At 52.3% G+C, this 18,933-nt stretch overlaps 1 protein-coding gene across 2 annotated transcripts; it reads left to right on the forward strand.

Moving 5' to 3' along the window:
• Positions 1–7,435: 7,435 nt before the first annotated feature.
• On the forward strand, positions 7,436–18,822 carry Slc35f6 (solute carrier family 35 member F6). 2 transcript variants are annotated; one of them, XM_006994270.4, is made up of 6 exons: positions 7,436–7,609; positions 14,871–14,943; positions 15,635–15,806; positions 16,029–16,241; positions 16,887–16,997; positions 17,586–18,822. In XM_006994270.4, the coding sequence occupies exons 1-6, from the start codon at positions 7,533–7,535 to the stop codon at positions 18,056–18,058; spliced, it is 1,119 nt and encodes a 372-aa protein (XP_006994332.1). In that variant the 5' UTR covers positions 7,436–7,532; the 3' UTR covers positions 18,059–18,822. The 2 variants fall into 2 exon arrangements, with proteins under 2 accessions (XP_006994332.1, XP_076415737.1); XM_076559622.1 differs by lacking the exon at positions 7,436–7,609 and adding an exon at positions 10,781–11,296.
• Positions 18,823–18,933: the final 111 nt, after the last annotated feature.

Genomic DNA, 18,933 nt, shown 5'->3' on the forward strand with positions numbered 1-18,933 from the left:
AGAGAGAGAGAGAGAGAGAGAGAGAGAGAGAGAGAGAGAGAGAGAGAAGAGACATGAAAGTCAAAGGCCGCCTAAGAAGAGAAAGGAACTCGGTGGGGATGGGAGGGGTAACAGACATTATACACATATGAAAATGTCACAATAAAACCCGTTTGTGTATGGTTCACATACACTGATGAAAATCAAACATGAAAGACAAAAACCTGGCATCTCTGCCTCCACTGTGCACCTGTCTCCTTTGCTCCAGAAGCGGCGGGTCAGCTAGACAAGCACACATCTTGTGACAAGAATCAGCCTAGCCCACCCCCACCCTGGCAGCTGCAACTTTATCTGACCATCCCGACATAATGATCAACCAGATCACAGATTAGCCGAGACTCATTCACTAGGTGTGTTCCTCGCTCCCCACCCCCCTCCACACACACACTCTGTTCCTTCGCTGCCCCAATCTGAGAGCTCATGTCAGTTACCCAAAAGGCAGAGCTAAGGGCACCGGTTCCCTTGTCTTCCTGATACAGCTCCGTTGATTAAAGTTCCTTCCTGCTCACCACTGTGGAGCCCAGGCTGTGACCTGCTCTAAGCGACTGCACGTTGTCCAAAACAGTGGCTTTTACCAAACACCGGTTCCCTCCATTACTGAGCGCACACGCAAAGCAGAATAACCCCACATCTTGTTTGCACACATGAACGACCATGATCCATCCAGCACAGGCCACGAGGTGCACCCCGATAAATGACTTATTTACGCAAATAAAATACTTACTCAAAACCATATCACAAAAAGAAAAACCCCAAGCTAGTGAATTCATTAAACTCACCAAACCAAGGAGCAAAGCAACAGTCTTTCCTGACCACATAAGAGGCGCTTTAGGGGTGCCCACCAGCCCATCGTCAAACCGTCCAGTGTGCCCACCAGCTCGTCATCGTCATCAAACCATCCAATGTGCCCACCGGCCGGTCCTCAAACCATCCAGTGTGCCCACCAACCTCTGATCACAGCCTCTCAACTCTGCCTTGGGGATTTTGTTCAGTCCATTTGAATTACAATTCTTCCACCCCAGCTCCACGTCTCTAGCTAACTCTATGCCTGAAGCGGGCTCTGTCACCCGGCTGTGACACGAACATCCTATCTAGCCACCTGGAGTGATTCTCGGTGCACTGTGTCAGCCTTAGGCCATCATCTTCAGGCCTCTGTCCTCTGCAACACTTCCGTAACTATTCTGTTATATAATATAGATGTATTATGTGACTATATATTCACATGTATTTGTGTGTGAAGTGTAAAGCGTGATCAAAAGTTAATATTAGTAATTAAGATTGGAAATTTAAAAAAATCCAGCCAGGCGTTGGTGGCGCACGCCTTTAATCCCAGCACTCGGGAGGCAGAGCCAGGCGGATCTCTGTGAGTTCGAGGCCAGCCTGGGCTACCAAGTGAGCTCCAGGAAAGGCGCAAAGCTACACAGAGAAACCCTGTCTCGAAAAACCAAAAAAAAAAAAAAAAAAAAAAAAAAAAAATCCCTATGGCTGCCAATGCCATGCCTGTCAAGTGAAATCAGTACTACTTGGGTATTAAAATCAATGCAATTGGGGCAGAAAAATGGCTCAGTAGTTAAGACCCATGCTGTACCCAACTTCAGGTTCCAGCACCCACATTGGGTGACTCACAGCTGCCTGTAACTCCAGCTCCACAGACTCAATATCCTCTTCTGGACTCTGTGGGCACTATATTCATATGTATATACCCACACAGAGACACACATATACACATAATTAAAAATAAAATTAGATCTTTAAAAAAAACAAAGTCAAGAAAAATTGACATAGCTTATCCAAAGAATCCAGATGGCCAGGTATGGTGGCGCACGCCTTTAATCCCAGCATTTAGTAGACAGAGGCAGGCGGCTCCCTGTGAGTTCAAGCCCAGCCTGGTCTACCTGGTAAGTTCCAGGATAACCAAGGCTATGGAGGGATCCTGTCTCAAAGCTAATTAATTAACCATTAATCAATTCTGATGTTGTATGAATGAGTCCATCTATGTTTCTGACACAGCTTTCTCATGACCACTATGACTTTCTCTGTTTGGGTTTTGGGGGTAAAGTAACATGACCTGATATGCTAGGGCGCCGTAGCTGAGTCTCTCGCCCAGGATTCTGGTAACAGCCAGCACACTGCCCCGAGAATAACTGTGAGTGTCTAGATAAGATGTCAGTGTCACAGCCCAGGGACAGAACCGGCTCTGGGCACAGAGGTGGCTAGAGATAGGGAGCTGGTGTGGAAGAATTGATTCAAATGAGCTGAGCAAAAGTCCCAGGACAGAGTGCGTTGGGTAGTTTGGTGATGGGTTGGTGGATGCCTCTATAACTCAGCATTGGATGTTTTTCGCTTTATATGGCTAGGAAAAAAAATGTGGCTTTGTTCCTTGGCTTGGGTTTCCTAGGGTACAAGTGTGTGCCACCATGAATGGATTTATCTTATTCTTCTGATGGTCCTTCAGCCTTGGGAAAGGCTCCCGCCCCACCCCCCACCAGCTGAGGACCGAACCCAGGGCCTTAGCACTTGCTGGGCAAGTGCTCTACCACTGAGCTAAATCCCCAAACCCAGGAGAGGCATCTTTAAAGTATATATACATACTGACAAGTGTCAGCTCTTCCGTTAGTAACACTTAACAGACGGGTGTGGCCTGTCGAGCAAGGCCTTTAGTCTTGCGAAACTGGGATTCAGGAAAACTTTAAGCAGGGACCTAAAGGAAGTAAAGGATAGCTCCAGGTGGAGAACAGGGGCCACTACTTCTAGAAAAGCCACATGGATATCCTGGAGTGACTGGCCAGCCCTCATTCTAGGGAGTGACTTACAGAGAGATTCCAGGTCTCTGCCATCAGTGGTCATGGATCTTGGAGATAAAAACTGGGCTTCATATGCCTGCCCACACTGGGCAGGGAGATGGGCTAAGAAGGGCCTTAAGAAGCAAAGTCCAAGTGGGTGAGTATGCTTCCACATCAGCTTTACAAAATCTACATTACTGTCCTTTCTGTAAAAAGGGAAACAGAGCTGGGCAGTGGTGGTGCACGCCTTTAATCCCAGCACTCGGGAGGCAGAGGCAGGCGGATCTCTGTGAGTTCGAGGCCCACCTGGGCTATAGAGTGAGTTCCAGGAAAGGCGTAAAGCTACACAGAGAAACCCTGTCTCGAAAAACCGAAAAAAGAAAGAAAGAAAAGGAAACAGTATTCACAGCTTGTATAGCAAGGTAGACTGAGGTACAAGGGAACCCAAAGCAGCCGGAGAGAGCTGGTTTGTAAGATCTGGGCCCATCTAGGGGGCAGCACAAAACGTCAGCACCTCTCATGCTCTGCAAAAACTTAATCCAGTCTTCGGTAAACCAGGAGCATTTTCAACAAATTTGCATGTTACCCTCAAAGAACCTCTAACTTCCGGTGCCAAATAAATGCTCGCCGCAGACCCTGTTTGTATTCAGAGCTGACTGCCAGTCTGTTTGTGGCTTGTCTGAAAGTATGAATATTTTCCCGACCAATTTAATCACATTCCGGATTAGAACAGAATTATTTTATCCTGGGAAGGACAGAGATAGGTGGTGAACAGCCGGGCCAAGTCAGATTTGATTTTTAAAAACATTTTTTCCTATATATCCTTGGGTCATTTCCCCTCCTGAATCCTGTTTTCTGGCTGGAATGTGATCTCCCTTTGGTCACGCTGGGTGTGTTGTCCACCTCTCCCTTCAGGGTGGTATTGAAAGGCCGCCATCCGAGGTTGTGGCTGGACAAGATAGACTTGAGAGAAAGAAGGACCGGGTTATATCTTGGGGTGGGGCATTGAGGCCAGGGAACCAGGTCAGACCTGACAAAGAGAGTTGTGACTGTCTAGACCACAGGGAAGATGAGTATAGACTGTCCACACTAGCAGAGAAGTGTGGACATTGGTTCCCTAGCTCCTTTTGGCTGACTTCACAGCTGGTTTCTATGGTGACCAGAGATAATTAGAAAAAAAAAAGTCACTTGCTCCTTCCAGCTTCTGTCCCACATTCAGTTATTCTCTTTTTCTTTCTTATCTTTATCCCTTTATCATCCCCACCCCCACCCCGCTTTCTAGCCCATGCTGATCACCCATTTGGGGGTGAATCATCGGATTCCAGACGTTGGTGTTTGACTCTCGGAGCAGAATCGAGGCAGATTCAGCCAAAATGCAGTCTTCGTTGAATTCGATTTCAGAAGAGGAGTGACTCATTTCATTTCGCCGCCGTCCTTGTCACTTACAGATGGGGACACATTCTGAGATATGTGTCACACGTTCTGAGATATGTGTCACACATTTTGAGATACGTGTCATTAGGTGCAAAAGAGTGAACATCACAGGCTGCAATCAAAGACTAACATGGTCACCATGTCACTAGGTAACAGGATCTGGAGTTCATTGTTGACAAAAGTTAATGTTGGCAACTTGCCATACTAAGTATGTCTCTAATACTACCCAGGACAGACATATACTGAACAGGATTGATTATAATTTTTATTTCTTGTGTCTGTGCTTATCTGTGTCCACATGGAGGCCAGAGGACAACTTCAAGCATTATTTCTTGAGTTCTTTTTACCTTTTTTTTTTCTTCCATTTTCTCCTTTTCTCTCAATCTTTCTTTTGACTGAGTCTGCCCTGGAACTTGCCATGTAGACCAGACCGGTCTTGAACTCCCAGAGATCCACCTGCCTCTGCCTCCTGACTACTGGGATTAAAGAGTTCATGACCGCACCAAGATCCATTTTTCCTTTTTACTTTTCTTCTTTCTTTCTTTTCCTTTTCTGGTACTAGGAAGAGAGCCCAGGGGCCCCTGCATGCTAAGTACAGGTCAGGGATACAGAGGTCATTCTCAGTTATGTAGCAAATTCAAGGCCAGCCTGGGCTACATGAGACCCTGTCTTAAGGAAGAGGAGGAGGAGAGCCAGGCAGAGGAAGAGGACAAAGAGGAAGAAGAGAAGGTCGTTTCCCACTTCCATATTCGGCTTCTCTGCCAATAGATTTTCTCTACTATAAAACTCACCATGTTTAGTGTTTGGTATTTCAGGTGAGAAGAACTAGTTCAGGTACAGGCTGCTGTGAAAACCGAGGCAGAGACTGACACACACTGAACACTAGATCTCACATAGAGCTGATTGTCACTGTCATCCTGGGCTCTTGCCTCCTTGAGGAATCGATCCTTTGCTCCAGCATCCTTTGCCCCTTATAGGTTCTCACACGGAGCATGGCTGGTGTTCAACCTTTCCTCCCCTGCATCCTGAGCTCCTTGAAGGCAGTGACCTTTTCTGGCTGCTCTGGGAGCTCATACTTGACTCTGGCTGGGCCTTACACTTGGTGGGTTCTGGTGCCTTGGCCAATAAATCCTCCTATGGACCCGACTCCAGAGACGGCTGTTTGATGAATGCTTGCAACATGATATAATAAATTAAAATTCATTTTATAATGTGGCTCTAGAGACGGAGACTGTTCAGCAAGTGACATCATGTCGGGCTAGTGACACCAATGTCATTAGTAATGTTTACATTCAGGACACTATCCTTGGCTTGAACCTATGGGAAAATAGTCCAGAATCCCACTGACGATGTAAGAATGGCCTCCCATCGGGAGGAGGCTGGCAGATGATGTCCCGTTAGGACACAGTTGTGTTTCATCTATGGCTCCAATGTCTCAGTAAACAGTTTTGGATAAATTATTACTTCCTTTGAAATCACACAAACTAGAAATGCTTGGGGACCCAAAGCTCAGAAGTCCCCTCTTGGATCTTGGATTCCCCACCCCCCCCACCCCCCCCCACCCCGCCACTTAACTAAAAAGAGCAAGCTCCAGTTAAGGAAACTTCTGGAGGACGTTCTACAGGTCCAAGACATATTCTACACTTTCTCCTGCCTCTGGGCCATCAAACACATGACTCTTCATGCATGAAGGATGTTTCTCACTCTGGTAACCTCCTGTATTCCATTCAAGACCCCACTTATACTACATTCTCCTTCTGATCTTGCAAAATAATTGTTACAGTCCCTTGAGGGTTTTTCTGAGTCTACACTACCATGTTCACAAGTTCAAAGAAGAAGTCAAAAGAGCTTATTTCTGTACCTCCAGTAATAGGATCTTTGGAAACGGAGAGAATATGTATACTAGGTGAAAGCAGCCATTGGGGTGTTTTTGTTTGTTGGTTGGTTTTTTTAACTTATGGTAGGACATGGGCTGCAGATTAAATCGACAGGAAGGTGGGCAGCTGGCAGCTGAGAACCCACTCTCCTGAATTGCCCTCTGATCCCCACATGCAACATGTGCCCTCTGACGAACACACAATAAATAATTGTAATTAAAAATTTTTTGAAAGCCAGTCATGAACTGGAGCCCATCTTGGAGTGCACAGTGAGCCGGAGGCCAGCCTGGATTATAACACAAGATCCCGTCTCAAAAACTGATTACAGGCTAGAAATCCTCTACAGACAAACCTGCTGGTCATCCATTTGGATGCTTCTGGGCAGCATTCGGAGGGGTCCTGAAGGATAAGTGGGGAGGCTTCGTGTACAAACCGTACCCAAGCCATAGTGTTTGGGAGCCGGAAGAACCTGAGTCCATGACCCCAACACACATACATACACACCCACCACTACCACTACCATCACCACCACCACCACCACCATCACCACAACCATCACTACCACCACCACAACCACCACCACCACCACCACCACCGCCACCACGGCACTCATAAGCATGATCATTTTAGTCTAATTATTTATTTAGTCTAATTTATTTATTTAACTTAGTAACCAGGCTGGTCTCAGACTCCTTATAGTGGAAGCTGCCTTTGAGCTACTGTTCATCCTGCCTTCACCTTCCCTGTGCTGGGACTGCACACCCAGTTTGTTCTTACTAGTTTTAAATGTAAAAACACCCTACCCGAAGCTGGAACTCGATGCTTACGCCACTTTTACTGAAAGATGTGAGCAAGTCAAGGGGCTGGGATCCCTGGGGACATCTCCCAGGCCTCCAGTTCTCTGGAGATCCCGGAGAAAGGAGATTCCCACGCTGTGGCTATTACCAAGTCGCCAGGCTCAACCTCTCAAAACTGTTTACAAAATGCTCTAGGATTGCCTAATCTTCTCTGTATGATCCCAAGCACCCATTTTTACAAACCGGGAGGCTAAGGGCGTGTACTCTCAGAAGCAGAGTGCTTGCTTAGCACGCGTCAGGCATTAACGGGGCGGCGGGGGGGAGAGAGAAGAAAATACGGTGAGCCTGGAGAGAGACAGAGACAGAGAGAGAAAATACGGTGAGCCTGGCCTGACCCCTCCAGACCCCAGACTTCTCCAGCTCGCCAGCCTGCAGACCAACAGCAGCTCCGGGGGCGGGGCTGGCGGGCGCGGGGCGGGGCGGGGCGGGGGGCCAGCAAGGTCACGTGACGCTCGGCCCGGAAGCTCTCGAGTCGAAGACACCACCTCCCGGATGACCCGATTTGTAGCTGCGGGTTCAAGTGGTCTCCCCTGTCCACCACTATGGCCTGGACTAAGTACCAGCTGTTCCTGGCCGGGCTCATGCTGGTCACCGGCTCCATCAACACGCTTTCAGCAAAGTGAGTGTCTGGGTCGGGCCGGGAGGGGCCCGCTGGGCCCACGGGTGCGGGGCACCCTGCACCCTGCCCTGTCACCCTCCCGTCGTCGGCTGCTCCCCTGCACATTCCCGAGAGAGCTCAGTCGCGCTGGCGTGGACGATGGGGTGGAGAGGCTGGGAGGATGCGGGCATCTGAAGCCCGCTTTGATTCGCGGTCACTTCCGTCCCTCATCTTTGAGCCAAAGGGTTGGATCACTTCCTCCCAGGCGCGCTCTCCATGCTGCGGGCAGAGACTGGGCGCCTCCCTGCAGGGGCTGGGGGCCTGCAGAGGAGGTAGCAGGGCTCCCGCAGTAGCCGAGCTGAAGGGATGGGGAAGCCAGGAGAGGGTGGCCATAGGTCGTTCATGGAGAAAGGGGGATTAGAGTACATCCTGATGCTTAGTTGGGACCCTTACGAAAGCAGGAAAGAGAAAGGAACGCTCCAGGTGACTTGTTCACAGCATCAAATGCCCAGCTGGACTTTCTTATTTACTCCTGAGGTTTCTTCTGTCTCCCAAACTCTGTCAAAGCTGCGAATGCTTAGGAGAGGAGAAGTCGCTTCATCAGGTGACCGTAAAGTACCTACAGTGTGGGAGAGCAGAAGGCAGAAGTGACCGAGAGAAGGTCCCTGGCTTTGAGATGTTTAGGATCTGAGGTGGAAGAGACAGGTGTGCACACCCATGCCAGTCACAATGGTCCCCTCCGCTCCCCTAATGGAGGGCACGCTCTGTAGAACCCAGAGTGGAGCCTGTGCGTGTCTTGGACTTATCTGAGTGTCTTGTGATGAGATTCACACATCAGCTTAGGACAGCTTCTAATGCTCAGCGTGGCTATTAGCCTGTCAAGGCCGCTGTCCCCAGGGAGAATCCAAATGGTCATTTACTGCTTAGATAAACCAAGCTGACTCAGTCATGCCTTTAAAAACCTCCAAACCGGTCAGGTAGGAAGCCAGGGGATCCTCAGGCCCAGGAGGCCCCACCCTTTGAGGCTTCCAAGTCAGGAAGAAGGCTCCCAGGTGAGAGGCTTAACCTTTGATCCTGTCCTTTACCCTGTCTCCTTGCATGGGGCCTCTCAGGATGCCCCCTGCCTGGACCACTATCTTAAGATAGGACCCAGAGCTGGACTGTAAACAGTGTTCTGAAGCAGACAGTGAGAGGATACTCTGTGAGAACGAAGGTCAGGGGGAGCAACAAGCATACCATGATGTGATGTGAGCTTTGAAAATGGCATGGTTAACCAGACAGTGGGGGCGCACACCTTTAATCCCAGCACTTGAGAGGCAGAGGCAGGCGGATCTCTGTGAGTTTGAGGCCAGCCTGGTCTACAGAGTGAGTTCCAGGACAGCTAGGACTGTTTCACAGAGAAACCCTGTCTCGAAAAGCCGAAAGAAGAAAATGGCGTGGCTAGCCTGCGGTTCCCTCTAGGTACATCCACATCAGCGGCGGGCGGCCAATACATAGCAGCCAGGCCTACCAAGTTCCAGGCCGACTACCTTGGCATCCTTTGACATGGTCTCAGGGAGGGGACTGAATGGGTTCATCATCCCTAGATGGGAAACTGAAGCACAGAAAACATTCAGTTACATGCAGCTTCAGCTCAGCTCCCAAGGGATGTCCTCAATCTGAGTCTGAGTGGTCCATCTCTGGAATCCATGCACTTACCCATCAGTTAGGGGCGAGGCTGGATACCTCACCATTCATTTGGGGAGACTAGTCGTTTGTATAGTTATTTACCTTTTGAAACAGGGTCTCACTATATAGCCCCTAGCTGGCCTTGAGCTCAGGACCCTCCTGCCTTCACCTCCCAAGTCCTCGGTTTACAGGCATCCACCACCATGACCTTGGACATTTCATTATTGTTATAAACAGAAACCATCCAGTCTGACCCCTACAGTTTACAAAGGAAGCCCCCAAAGAAGTTGCTTTTTGTGACTTGGCTTACTGATGTCAGGATGATGTTAGGACTGTCCTGCCCCCAAGTCCTGGCTCTGTGGGCTTTCCTCCCTTATCTCCCTACTGTGTCTAGAAGGTGTAATCCTATAAATAGTATCCCCTACACCCCCACCCTCGGGGTACCCTCCTTATGGGACTAGACAGCAAGCCCTACCCAGGTCAGGGAATCCTGTCAATCATCCCACTTGCTCAGCTTCAGAGCCTCTGGCAGGCAGACCTGGGCAGTGTCTGATCTGTAAGAGGAGCACATGCTGTCTTTCCCAGAGTCCTTGGGAAGACTGGCAGCCTCCGATGAGGAAGCGTCTGAGAGCGTGTGCCGCCTGCCCTGCAGGGACCACAGGTCAGCTCTCTCTGCTGCCATTCAGCAGGTTTTCAAAGACCACAGAGAGCTATCACATGCCCATGGAGAGAAAAGCCGTAACTGCAGCCTTGACTAACCCTTACAGCCCTCTCTGGGTGTTGGCCAAGGTCCCCTCCCTGGGAAGTAGTGCTTCTCCTTTTAGTGGCTGTTTCCCTGTCCCCTCACCAGCCACTTCTGTTGACCAAATCCTTGAGACCAAGCCAGTTAAGTCAGCCTGATTCAGTGCCCCCATGGCAAGTACCCATTTCCGAGAGAGCCTCATTGTCCAGATCCAACTGAGGTTCTCCTGAGGTTCTCCACCGGAAGAACCAAGGTCCGAACAGGCCCTCAAGTTCCCTCCTGTGCTCCCAAGCAGCCCCATCCCAAGCTTCTGAGGACTGACGAGCCCAGCCAGCCAGGGAGAGCTTATGAGCCTGACTTGTGGCTCCTGTCTCCAGCTGTGGACAGGAGACCCTGCCTGGCATCACCAGGCCCTTGTAAGAGAAGAAGCGCCCACTCTTCGACTTCTGTCCTTGGCACTTTGCCCCTGCCCTTTGGGTTCTGGGAATGGCTTGGCGTTGATGCTTCTATGTGGCTACAGGACCAGCTTGAGAGAGCCTGTCCGGAGGGCAGGGCCGTGGAAGGCATAGAACGTGAGACTTAGAAGCTGTGTGATGAGAGGAAGCGCTGGGCCTCTGTGAGCCTCAGTCTCCTCAGCTGTAAAATGGATATGATAGGTTCTGCCCTGTTCCCCCCAAAACTGTAGGAAGGGCTCCTCACCAACAGTGGTGGGAGGACTTGCCACCAAGTTTATCCTGTCATAATAGAGGGCCACCTACTCACAGGGAAGCCATGGCCTCTCTGAAGACCCCTGGCTGAGACAAAGGAGCTGTCTCACTAGCTCGACAACCTGTGGGATTCAGGAGGAAATGGCAGCAAAATTCTGCAGGACTCAGCAGTGACTGGACACATCAGACATGTCTTCCGTCTCTGCCTGTCACCCCTGCATGCACCACTCTGAAAATGCTGAGCTTTGAGTGTGGGCATGGAAGGCCTGCTGTGAGTGACTCACCACCCCGCACGGTTACTCACCCCACAGCCTGCCTGCTGACACTCAGGGAACCCTGAAAGGAGCTGGCCTCTGCCGGGAGAGGGTGTACCCTCTGACCGCTTCTGAATAAGGTGTCTAAAGAGAGTGGAGACCCATCTGCGGGGCCGGCCCTCCCCTCACCTCAGCAGGGACAGGCTGGAGTAAGAAGGTTGGGAAAAGTTGAGAGGGTGAAGGCACAGAACTGGATGCTAGCATTCCCAATACCAGCTCCGTTGTACACCGTGATTCCCATGGCCCATCTTGGACCCTGGATTCATCCGTCCATCAGGTAAGGGGTATTGCAGGCTAATGGCCAAGTTTGTTTTAGTTCCACGTCATGGCTGTGAAACACTGGAGACACCACCCAGAGCCCTTCTAGCCTCCTCCGCCTCAGGCAGCAGAGGGTATGGAGAGACTGAATGCTCCCCCAGGAACTTGGAGGACGAGTCCAATGAGACCACACTGACCCTACCCAAGAGAAGATGGTTCTGGCTGCACGTGGAATTGAAGGGGAAAGGGACCTACAGTGGTGTGCATTGAGCATCTGCTGGTCTTACAGGAATTGAATCATCTACTACTTCTGACACTTGCCAGCGTTGGCCTGGGAACATCTGGAATGCAACCAGCCTGTGTGACCCAAGGCTGAGCCTTCTGGGTGTTCTGTTTCTGATGGTAAACTATAGCGGAGCTTGACCACAGATATGCACGTTCTCAGCTGGGAAAACCTGAATGTCTCTCTGCACCCCAAGCCTGAATCGCTCTCTGAAAATGACGATCCTTGTGAGGTTTAACACCAGACTGCCCGTGTAGTGTGTTCTGCGCAGGCCTGGTACAGGCAGAGCTCAGTGAATTGCATGTTTAAAAAAAATTGTTTGTGGGGTGCACACTTTTAATCGCGGCAGAAGCAGTTAGAACTGTATGAGTTCGAGACCAGTCTGGGCTACATAGTGAGGTCTCAGCCAGCCAGGGCTACATAGTGAGACCCTGTCTCAAAGGAGGAAAGGAAAAGAAATGTTTGTGAGGCTGAAGAGATGTCGGTGAAGCGGTGCCAGCCAGAAAAGTACCGTCTGGCTTTAGGGGTCATAGCTGTCACCCTCAGACACTTTGGATTTTGGATCTTGTCTGTGGAACATGCATAGTGAGCCAAGACCTCTACTCTTGTCTCCTCCCAGGCCTGAGGAAATACACTGGACTGCAGCTGACACCTAGTCCTTTGGTTGGATAAGTTCTTAGATACAAAGAGATTCCATTTCTCCAGTGGGAAGCCAGCCAGCAACGCCTGTCCAGACAAACCAGGCCTACCTTGTAGAGAAAGCCTAGACAACTCTTAAGGAGAAAGTCTTAACTGGGCAGCCGGCCAGCTAACTCTCCGGAAGACAGGCCCAGATTTGTGCCTGTTGCACCATCACGGGCCACCTCAGACCCATGGGAAGTCGATCTCATGGACACTGGGCCAGGGGCCAAAGCACCTATCACATTCCCAAGCTAGCGTCTGCAAGGCTCGGTCAACAGAACCTCTCGGACTGTGCAGGGATGTGCAGGGAGCAGCGGGTGGAGAGTGTGGAAGGACCCGTGCTAAGCTCACTCAGACCTCAGTGAGTGTGGGATGGGAGTGAGCATAGATTGTGAGCACAAGCAGAAGCCCAGAGTGCTGCTGGGTAATGGCCACACTGCTGTATCCAGCTCTAGAAGGTCTTGGGTGTCAGTCTGTGATGCTAAAGGAATAGCTCCAGGATGAGAAAAATGACTTCCGTAACAACCACTTACCGCTCCAAAGGGAAGCACTGGCCTCAGCTTGTGGTTGGCTGCCATAGGCTTGATATCACTTCCCTTCTACCTCCTGGAGGAGCCCTGGCTTGCTCCCTTACTGGGTCAGTGGCTTTGAGCCCTTCACCTGGCCTCGCCCTTTCCTCTTGCTCAGTGGCCTCCCCCAGGCCTTCACAGAGGCTCTTTCAACCACAGCAGGCATGAGTTCCCAACGGGCCTGCAGCTTGTCTAGGGCCCCCACTCATGCCCCATGTCCCATTCTTACCTGTGAGCACAAGAGCCGGAACCAGTAGCAGACGAGGCCTCGGCAATGAGAGAAGTCCTGTCATGGGGTAAGGGCTTTTCAGATCCTTTGGAGCTGAGACTGGGACTAGCTTCATCCTGTCCCCTAGCCTTACAGAGCTCCAGATTTCTCCCCTCTAGCCAGTCATGTTAGAACGTCTCCTTTTGGTTGTCTTTTGGCCATTGTTGCCAAGAACCCTCCAGAAGTACCCCCACCCCCACCCCACCCCTCCACCGCCTGACCCTATCCTTTGGAAACTCGGGCTTAGCTATATATATATATATATATATATGTCTTTATATATATATATATATAAAGACCTTTCCGGGGGAGCCCTGAGTCTTGACCTTAGAGACGTCCACTGTCTGGTATGGGAACTGCAGTGGGTGTGAGCCCATGCCCATGGGGAACAGCTAATGTGCATCAGCCGGAGTCAGGAGGCAACATGGGTGCTACAGTCAGTGCGTCAGCTGACCTATGATGGCCAACATGAGGGAGGGGCCACCATCTGGCCAGTCTCTTGTCCGGGCCGTATCGTCCACATGGCTTAGCCCTGGGCCCACAGGAGCACTTCCAGAAGTCAGCAGCCAGGAGGGCGAAGATTAGGAAGGACCGGGGTGGCTGTTCAGAAAAGAGTCGCAAGGTCAGAGTGGCTCCGGGTGGCAAAGGGGTCTCCAGCTAGGAAATGGACTCGTCTGGAAGGAAAGTCAGAGGAGCCTTTGTGCTGAGGTGGCAACAATTCAGAACGATGGGTGTAGCTGCCTGAAGTGTGCTGGGAAGGGCTCTGGGTGGGGAGCGTTTCCACCACCGGTCTGTCCGTGGTGGTACTCACTGGCATTTGTATTCCACATGCTTTTAGGTAGGCATTAGAAGGGCCTTCTGGGCTGTGAAGGATCCAGTGGTCATCTCCTGGGCCTTAATGCCCCTCTAGACAAGAGGCTAGGTTGGTTGGTTGGTTGGTTGGTTGGTTGGTTGGGTGGGTGGGTGGGTGGGTGGGTGGGTGGGTGGGTGGTTGGTTGGGTGGGTGGGTGGGTGGGTGGGTGGGTGGGTGGTTGGTTGATAGGTTGGTTAGTTAGTTGATTGGTTGGTTAGTAGGTTGGTCGGTAGCAGGTCTCTACACATAACCAAACCTAGCCTCAAACTCACTGTATAGCTCAGGCTGGCTGGCCTTGAGCTCACAGCAGTCCACTTGGCCTGGCCACTTTAATGCCAGGCTTACAGATGTGTGGCCCCATGTCCAGATGACCAGACACTTTTCATGTACTGGTCCCTGTGACAGTCTGGTAGAGATCAAAGATTTCAAAAGAAGCCAAACAAGTTGAAATAAAGTTACCAAACATTAGAGAGGAAATTTGCTGCCAGGCTTGGTACATGCCTATAGTCCTAGCTCTCCAGAACCTGAAGCAGGAGGATTTCAAATTCAAGCCTGGATTAAATAGTGAGACCTTGTCTCAGGGGGAAAAAGAAGAAGAAAAAAGGAAATCATCTCCTATTTTGCAATGTGTATGTTTAATACACTAAATTTCAAGCCGTGGCTTTTAATTTTATTTTGAGGAGTAATGTGTATAATGCACGTCATATAAACAACACTAATGTAACAATAATACCTGATTTCTGCAAGTTGTACAAGCACAAGTGCTGTGATTCTGTTTGTAGGTCGATGAAACGCTGTCTTAAAGCCCCTCCCCATGGAGACAGGCTCCTCTGAAAAGGAGTGTCAGCTGGGGCCGAGTGTGAGTCCAGCCAGGTGGAGCATCCATCAGGCCACCCGCCCGTCTGACCTCCCCTGTCTGCCTCCCCCTCTCTGCTGCAGGTGGGCCGACAACTTCAGAGCCGAAGGCTGTGGGGGAGACAAGGATCACAGCTTCCAGCATCCCTTCCTCCAGGTACCAGCCCCTCCCCCGCCCATCTCCAGGCTTCTTCAGCCAGGCACCCCCAGGGGCTGCTCTCTTTCCTGGCCTAGGGGTGAGGCTCACCTGGGTTCCCCAAAAGCCGCCTGCCTCTCTCCTCTCCCAGAATAGGGTCCGAATCCAAGAGTACCCCAGGAAGGGGCTTAGTCCTCTGTGGGAGGTCTGTATGATCCTGATGAGTGGTCATGCTCTCACCCACCCCATCGGGACACACGGACACTAGTGACAGAAGTGTGGGGTACATCTCCCTGGAGCCCAGAACTCCACTGGGATAGGGGACATGGAAGTTACCCCGTTTCTGGAGTGAGGGTTGGGAGACTCAGATTAACCCCCAGTGCCTTAGCAGCTGGCTATCGGGCCTTCCGTGGGTCTTCGAACCTGTCTGAGTCTGTGTCCATATCCGGATTGTAGAAGGTTGGCCTGATGGGTTGAGTCTACACCGTGCCACACCCCACAGGGTGTCCATTGAGATGTTCTGGGGCCCGTGGGACCTAGAGACCTGGCTGGCTACCCACAACTACTCTGCTTTCGTCTGTCTGACATCTGGGGGTTCTAGGGAAGCTCTTGTCTGAAACGTGGTTCTATGAAAGCAAACAAAAACCAGTACTGATGAAGGAGGGCCCCCGAAGTCCCGTCAGTGCCGAGTCCCCAAGTCTTGTCCCTGCAGGCAGTGGGCATGTTCCTGGGAGAGTTCTCGTGCCTCGCCGCCTTCTACCTGCTCCAGTGCCGCGCCAGAAGGCAGTCCGACTCCAGCGTAGAGACCCAGCAGCCCTTCAGTGCCCTGCTTTTCCTGCCGCCAGCCCTCTGCGACATGACTGGAACCAGCCTCATGTACGTGGGTACGTAAGTAACCTGGCCAGTGTAGGCCACGCTGGAAAGGCCACCAGTGAATTGGCACCCACCCCCACCCCACCCTGGCACCCCCACACACACACGGTCTTCACACGTGCGTGTCCAAGACTTGGTGAGCAAGCTCATCTTGTCCCTACTCCCCAGGGACACCTTGGTGGCGGCCGGCCTTTGTCCTTAACGCCAGTCCTCATGTCTTTTTCCTTCGCCAGCCCTGAACATGACCAGTGCCTCGAGCTTCCAGATGCTGCGGGGTGCGGTGATCATCTTCACGGGCCTGTTCTCAGTGGCCTTCCTGGGCCGGAGGCTGGCACCAAGCCAGTGGCTGGGCATCCTGGCCACCATTGCGGGACTGGTGGTGGTCGGCCTCGCTGACCTCCTCAGCAAGCATGACAGTCAGCACAAGCTCAGCGACGTCATCACAGGTGAGGCCCGCTTGGGGACCCGCGGCGGCTCCCCCTGTCCCCTGGGCCCCTCCCTGTCCCCTGGGCCCCTCTCTGGAAGCCTAGCATAAAGTCGTCCCACAGATTCACCCGAGCCCTGCCATCTGTGTGTCCTGGGTCGGGTCCTGTACCTAATGGGGACCTGATGGGTTAGAGTGTGAGGGAACCCAGAAGACGGTGACTGTCCCAAGGGAAGAGACAGACAAGCAGTGTGAGGGAGCCGTCTGGTCCTGTGGCTCCTCTTCACAAATACAAACTGCTGGTTTGGAGAGGGACAGATGGACCATTTACTGACACATGCCCAGCCCCATGCGTTTCTCGTCCCGGTAACCCAGGACCCGAGCAGACGCCACCGCGGCACCATTTTACAATGAAGTGGCCACCCGAGCCACTCAGAATCACAATTACACCCGAAGTGGCCTGTTGTTTGTGCAGTCCTCACGCCAAGGCCAAGACAGGTCGCGGGGCCTTCTGGAACCCCTGGCCTGCCTGCTGACCTGCCCTCGGGCCAGGAAGTCAGGAGCTGGCGTGCCCTTCTGTCCCTGGATGCCCCCCCCCACCCCCCCCCCGTCACCGCCCCCAACCCTGGTCAGCGTGTCCCGCTTCACTCACGCCTCTCTTCCCCAGGTGACTTGTTGATCATCATGGCCCAGATCATCGTTGCCATCCAGATGGTGCTGGAGGAGAAGTTTGTCTACAGACACAACGTCCACCCACTCAGGGCAGTGGGCATCGAGGGTGCGTGCGTGCGTGCACAGGCCTGGGAGTAACGGCCAGTGGGAAGAGGGTGCCGGGTAGCGGCAGCAGCGTGTGCTATGAAAAATATCAAAGTGGAGCTTAGGGCAGGGGCTGATAGCCACTTGATAGGCCGAGCCTCCATCCCCACAGGGACGTAGGCCAGGTGAGAGGAGCCAGAGAAGAAAAAATGATGAAGATACACGCCCCTCTCTCTAGAGGCGGAGACCGCAGGAAGGGGCTAGATAGTACCCTGAGCTTAGTACCATTTTATACTCGGGGACCTCACTTGCCGAGCAATTTTTTGGGTCTCTTGGGGCGGGAAAGGTGACCTTGGAGCCACAGCTTCCAAAAGACAGGAGGAGGGAAGAGGGACTCCCCGACAGGGCAGGTTGTGAGTTTGGAAACCAGTGGGGCGTCATTTGCGGGCAATGATAGGTTTGACGTCAGGGCGGAGGGACAGATCCCAGGAGTGGACCACAAGAACCTCACTAAAACAGTGGTTCTGAGAGGAGAGGCTGCCTACCTGTGGGCCACGCCGGGAAGGCCCAGGCAGGGTGGAGAACGTGACGTCTCCTTGCCTCCCCCCAGGCTTCTTCGGCTTCGTGATTCTCTCACTGCTCCTGGTGCCCATGTACTACATCCCAGCCGGCTCCTTCAGTGGGAACCCCCGTGGGACGCTGGAGGATGCCCTGGATGCCTTCTGCCAGGTCGGCCGCCAGCCCCTGATCGCCCTGGCTCTGCTGGGCAACATCAGCAGCATCGCCTTCTTCAACTTTGCGGGCATCAGCGTCACCAAGGAACTGAGTGCCACCACCCGCATGGTGCTGGACAGCCTGCGCACCGTGGTCATCTGGGCCTTGAGCCTGGCGCTGGGCTGGGAGGCCTTCCACCCGCTGCAGATCCTCGGTTTCGTCATCCTCCTCACGGGCACCGCCCTCTACAACGGGCTGCACCGCCCACTGCTAGCCTGCCTGCGCAGGGGCTGGCGTGTGCCCTCCCAAGAGGGTGAACAAGAGAGACTGCTGGGTGACAGCCGGACTCCCATCAATGACGCCAGCTGAGCCCCTGGTGGGGGTCTCTGCTGCCGCCAGGTGACTGAGGCCATGCAGACCAGTGGGCTGTGAGAGCCCTGTCCCTGAGGCCTCACCCCACCCTTCCCTAGTGACCCCCATCGGGCAGCTGCTGCCAGAGAGGATGGCAGAACACCGGATCCTCTTCTATTCCTGAAGCCTGTAAAGTTGGGACCCAGCCTCCACAGGCCTGGATACGGCGTCCACTCTCAGCCTTCCCAGATCTTCCTGCTGTGCTAGAGCAAAAACGTGAACTCGAACAGCAGGCATTCACAACCCTAATATTCTGTGTTATACACTAACTTGTCCTGGTAGATTATCCAGCTTATGAATCATAAGCCGCAAAGAATCCAGTGAGCAGGTTCAAATCAGAACCGAGAGATGTATTCTCCAAACTTGTAACATAGTCCTTAAGCCTGTCCGAAGACCTAGCTTTAGGTCTCGACTGCACATACAGTGTGTGCACCAGGTCTGGCCACTCTAGAGCACGGGTGTACATAATGTGACTTCAGTGCCTTGTGGCCCCAGCATTCTGTGGGCCTCTGATTGTCACTAGCCTGAGAAAAGAAAAGTGGTACCTCTCCTCCCCGTGGTGGTTTTTTGCCACCCTGCAGCCCTGGCTGTCCTGAAACTCATGATATAGACCAGGCTGGCCTGGAACTCATGATGTAGACCAGGCTGGCCTCGAACTCACAGAGATCCACCTGTCTCTACCTCCTCAGTGCTGGAATTAAAGGTGTACACCATCATGCCTAGCACCTCGTTGATGATTTGATGTTCTGTTCTACATACTCCAGGGCCTCTCTGCTTGGGAAAGACTACAGGGGGGTTCCAGGCAGCTCTTGGAAATCATTTCATGAACCCAT

This window comes from Peromyscus maniculatus, chromosome 22 (assembly GCF_049852395.1).
Source record: "Peromyscus maniculatus bairdii isolate BWxNUB_F1_BW_parent chromosome 22, HU_Pman_BW_mat_3.1, whole genome shotgun sequence".
NCBI classification, from domain to species: Eukaryota; Metazoa; Chordata; class Mammalia; order Rodentia; family Cricetidae; genus Peromyscus; species Peromyscus maniculatus.

Coding starts and splice junctions, on each gene's coding strand:
- Slc35f6 (XM_076559622.1), top strand. CDS start 11,214: ATGCTAGCATTCCCAATACCAGCTCCGTTGTACACCGTGATTCCCATG. Junction 11,297..14,870: donor TGGATTCATCCGTCCATCAG/GTAAGGGGTATT, acceptor TCTCTGCTGCAG/GTGGGCCGACAACTTCAGAG. Junction 16,998..17,585: donor CAGGGCAGTGGGCATCGAGG/GTGCGTGCGTGC, acceptor GCCTCCCCCCAG/GCTTCTTCGGCTTCGTGATT.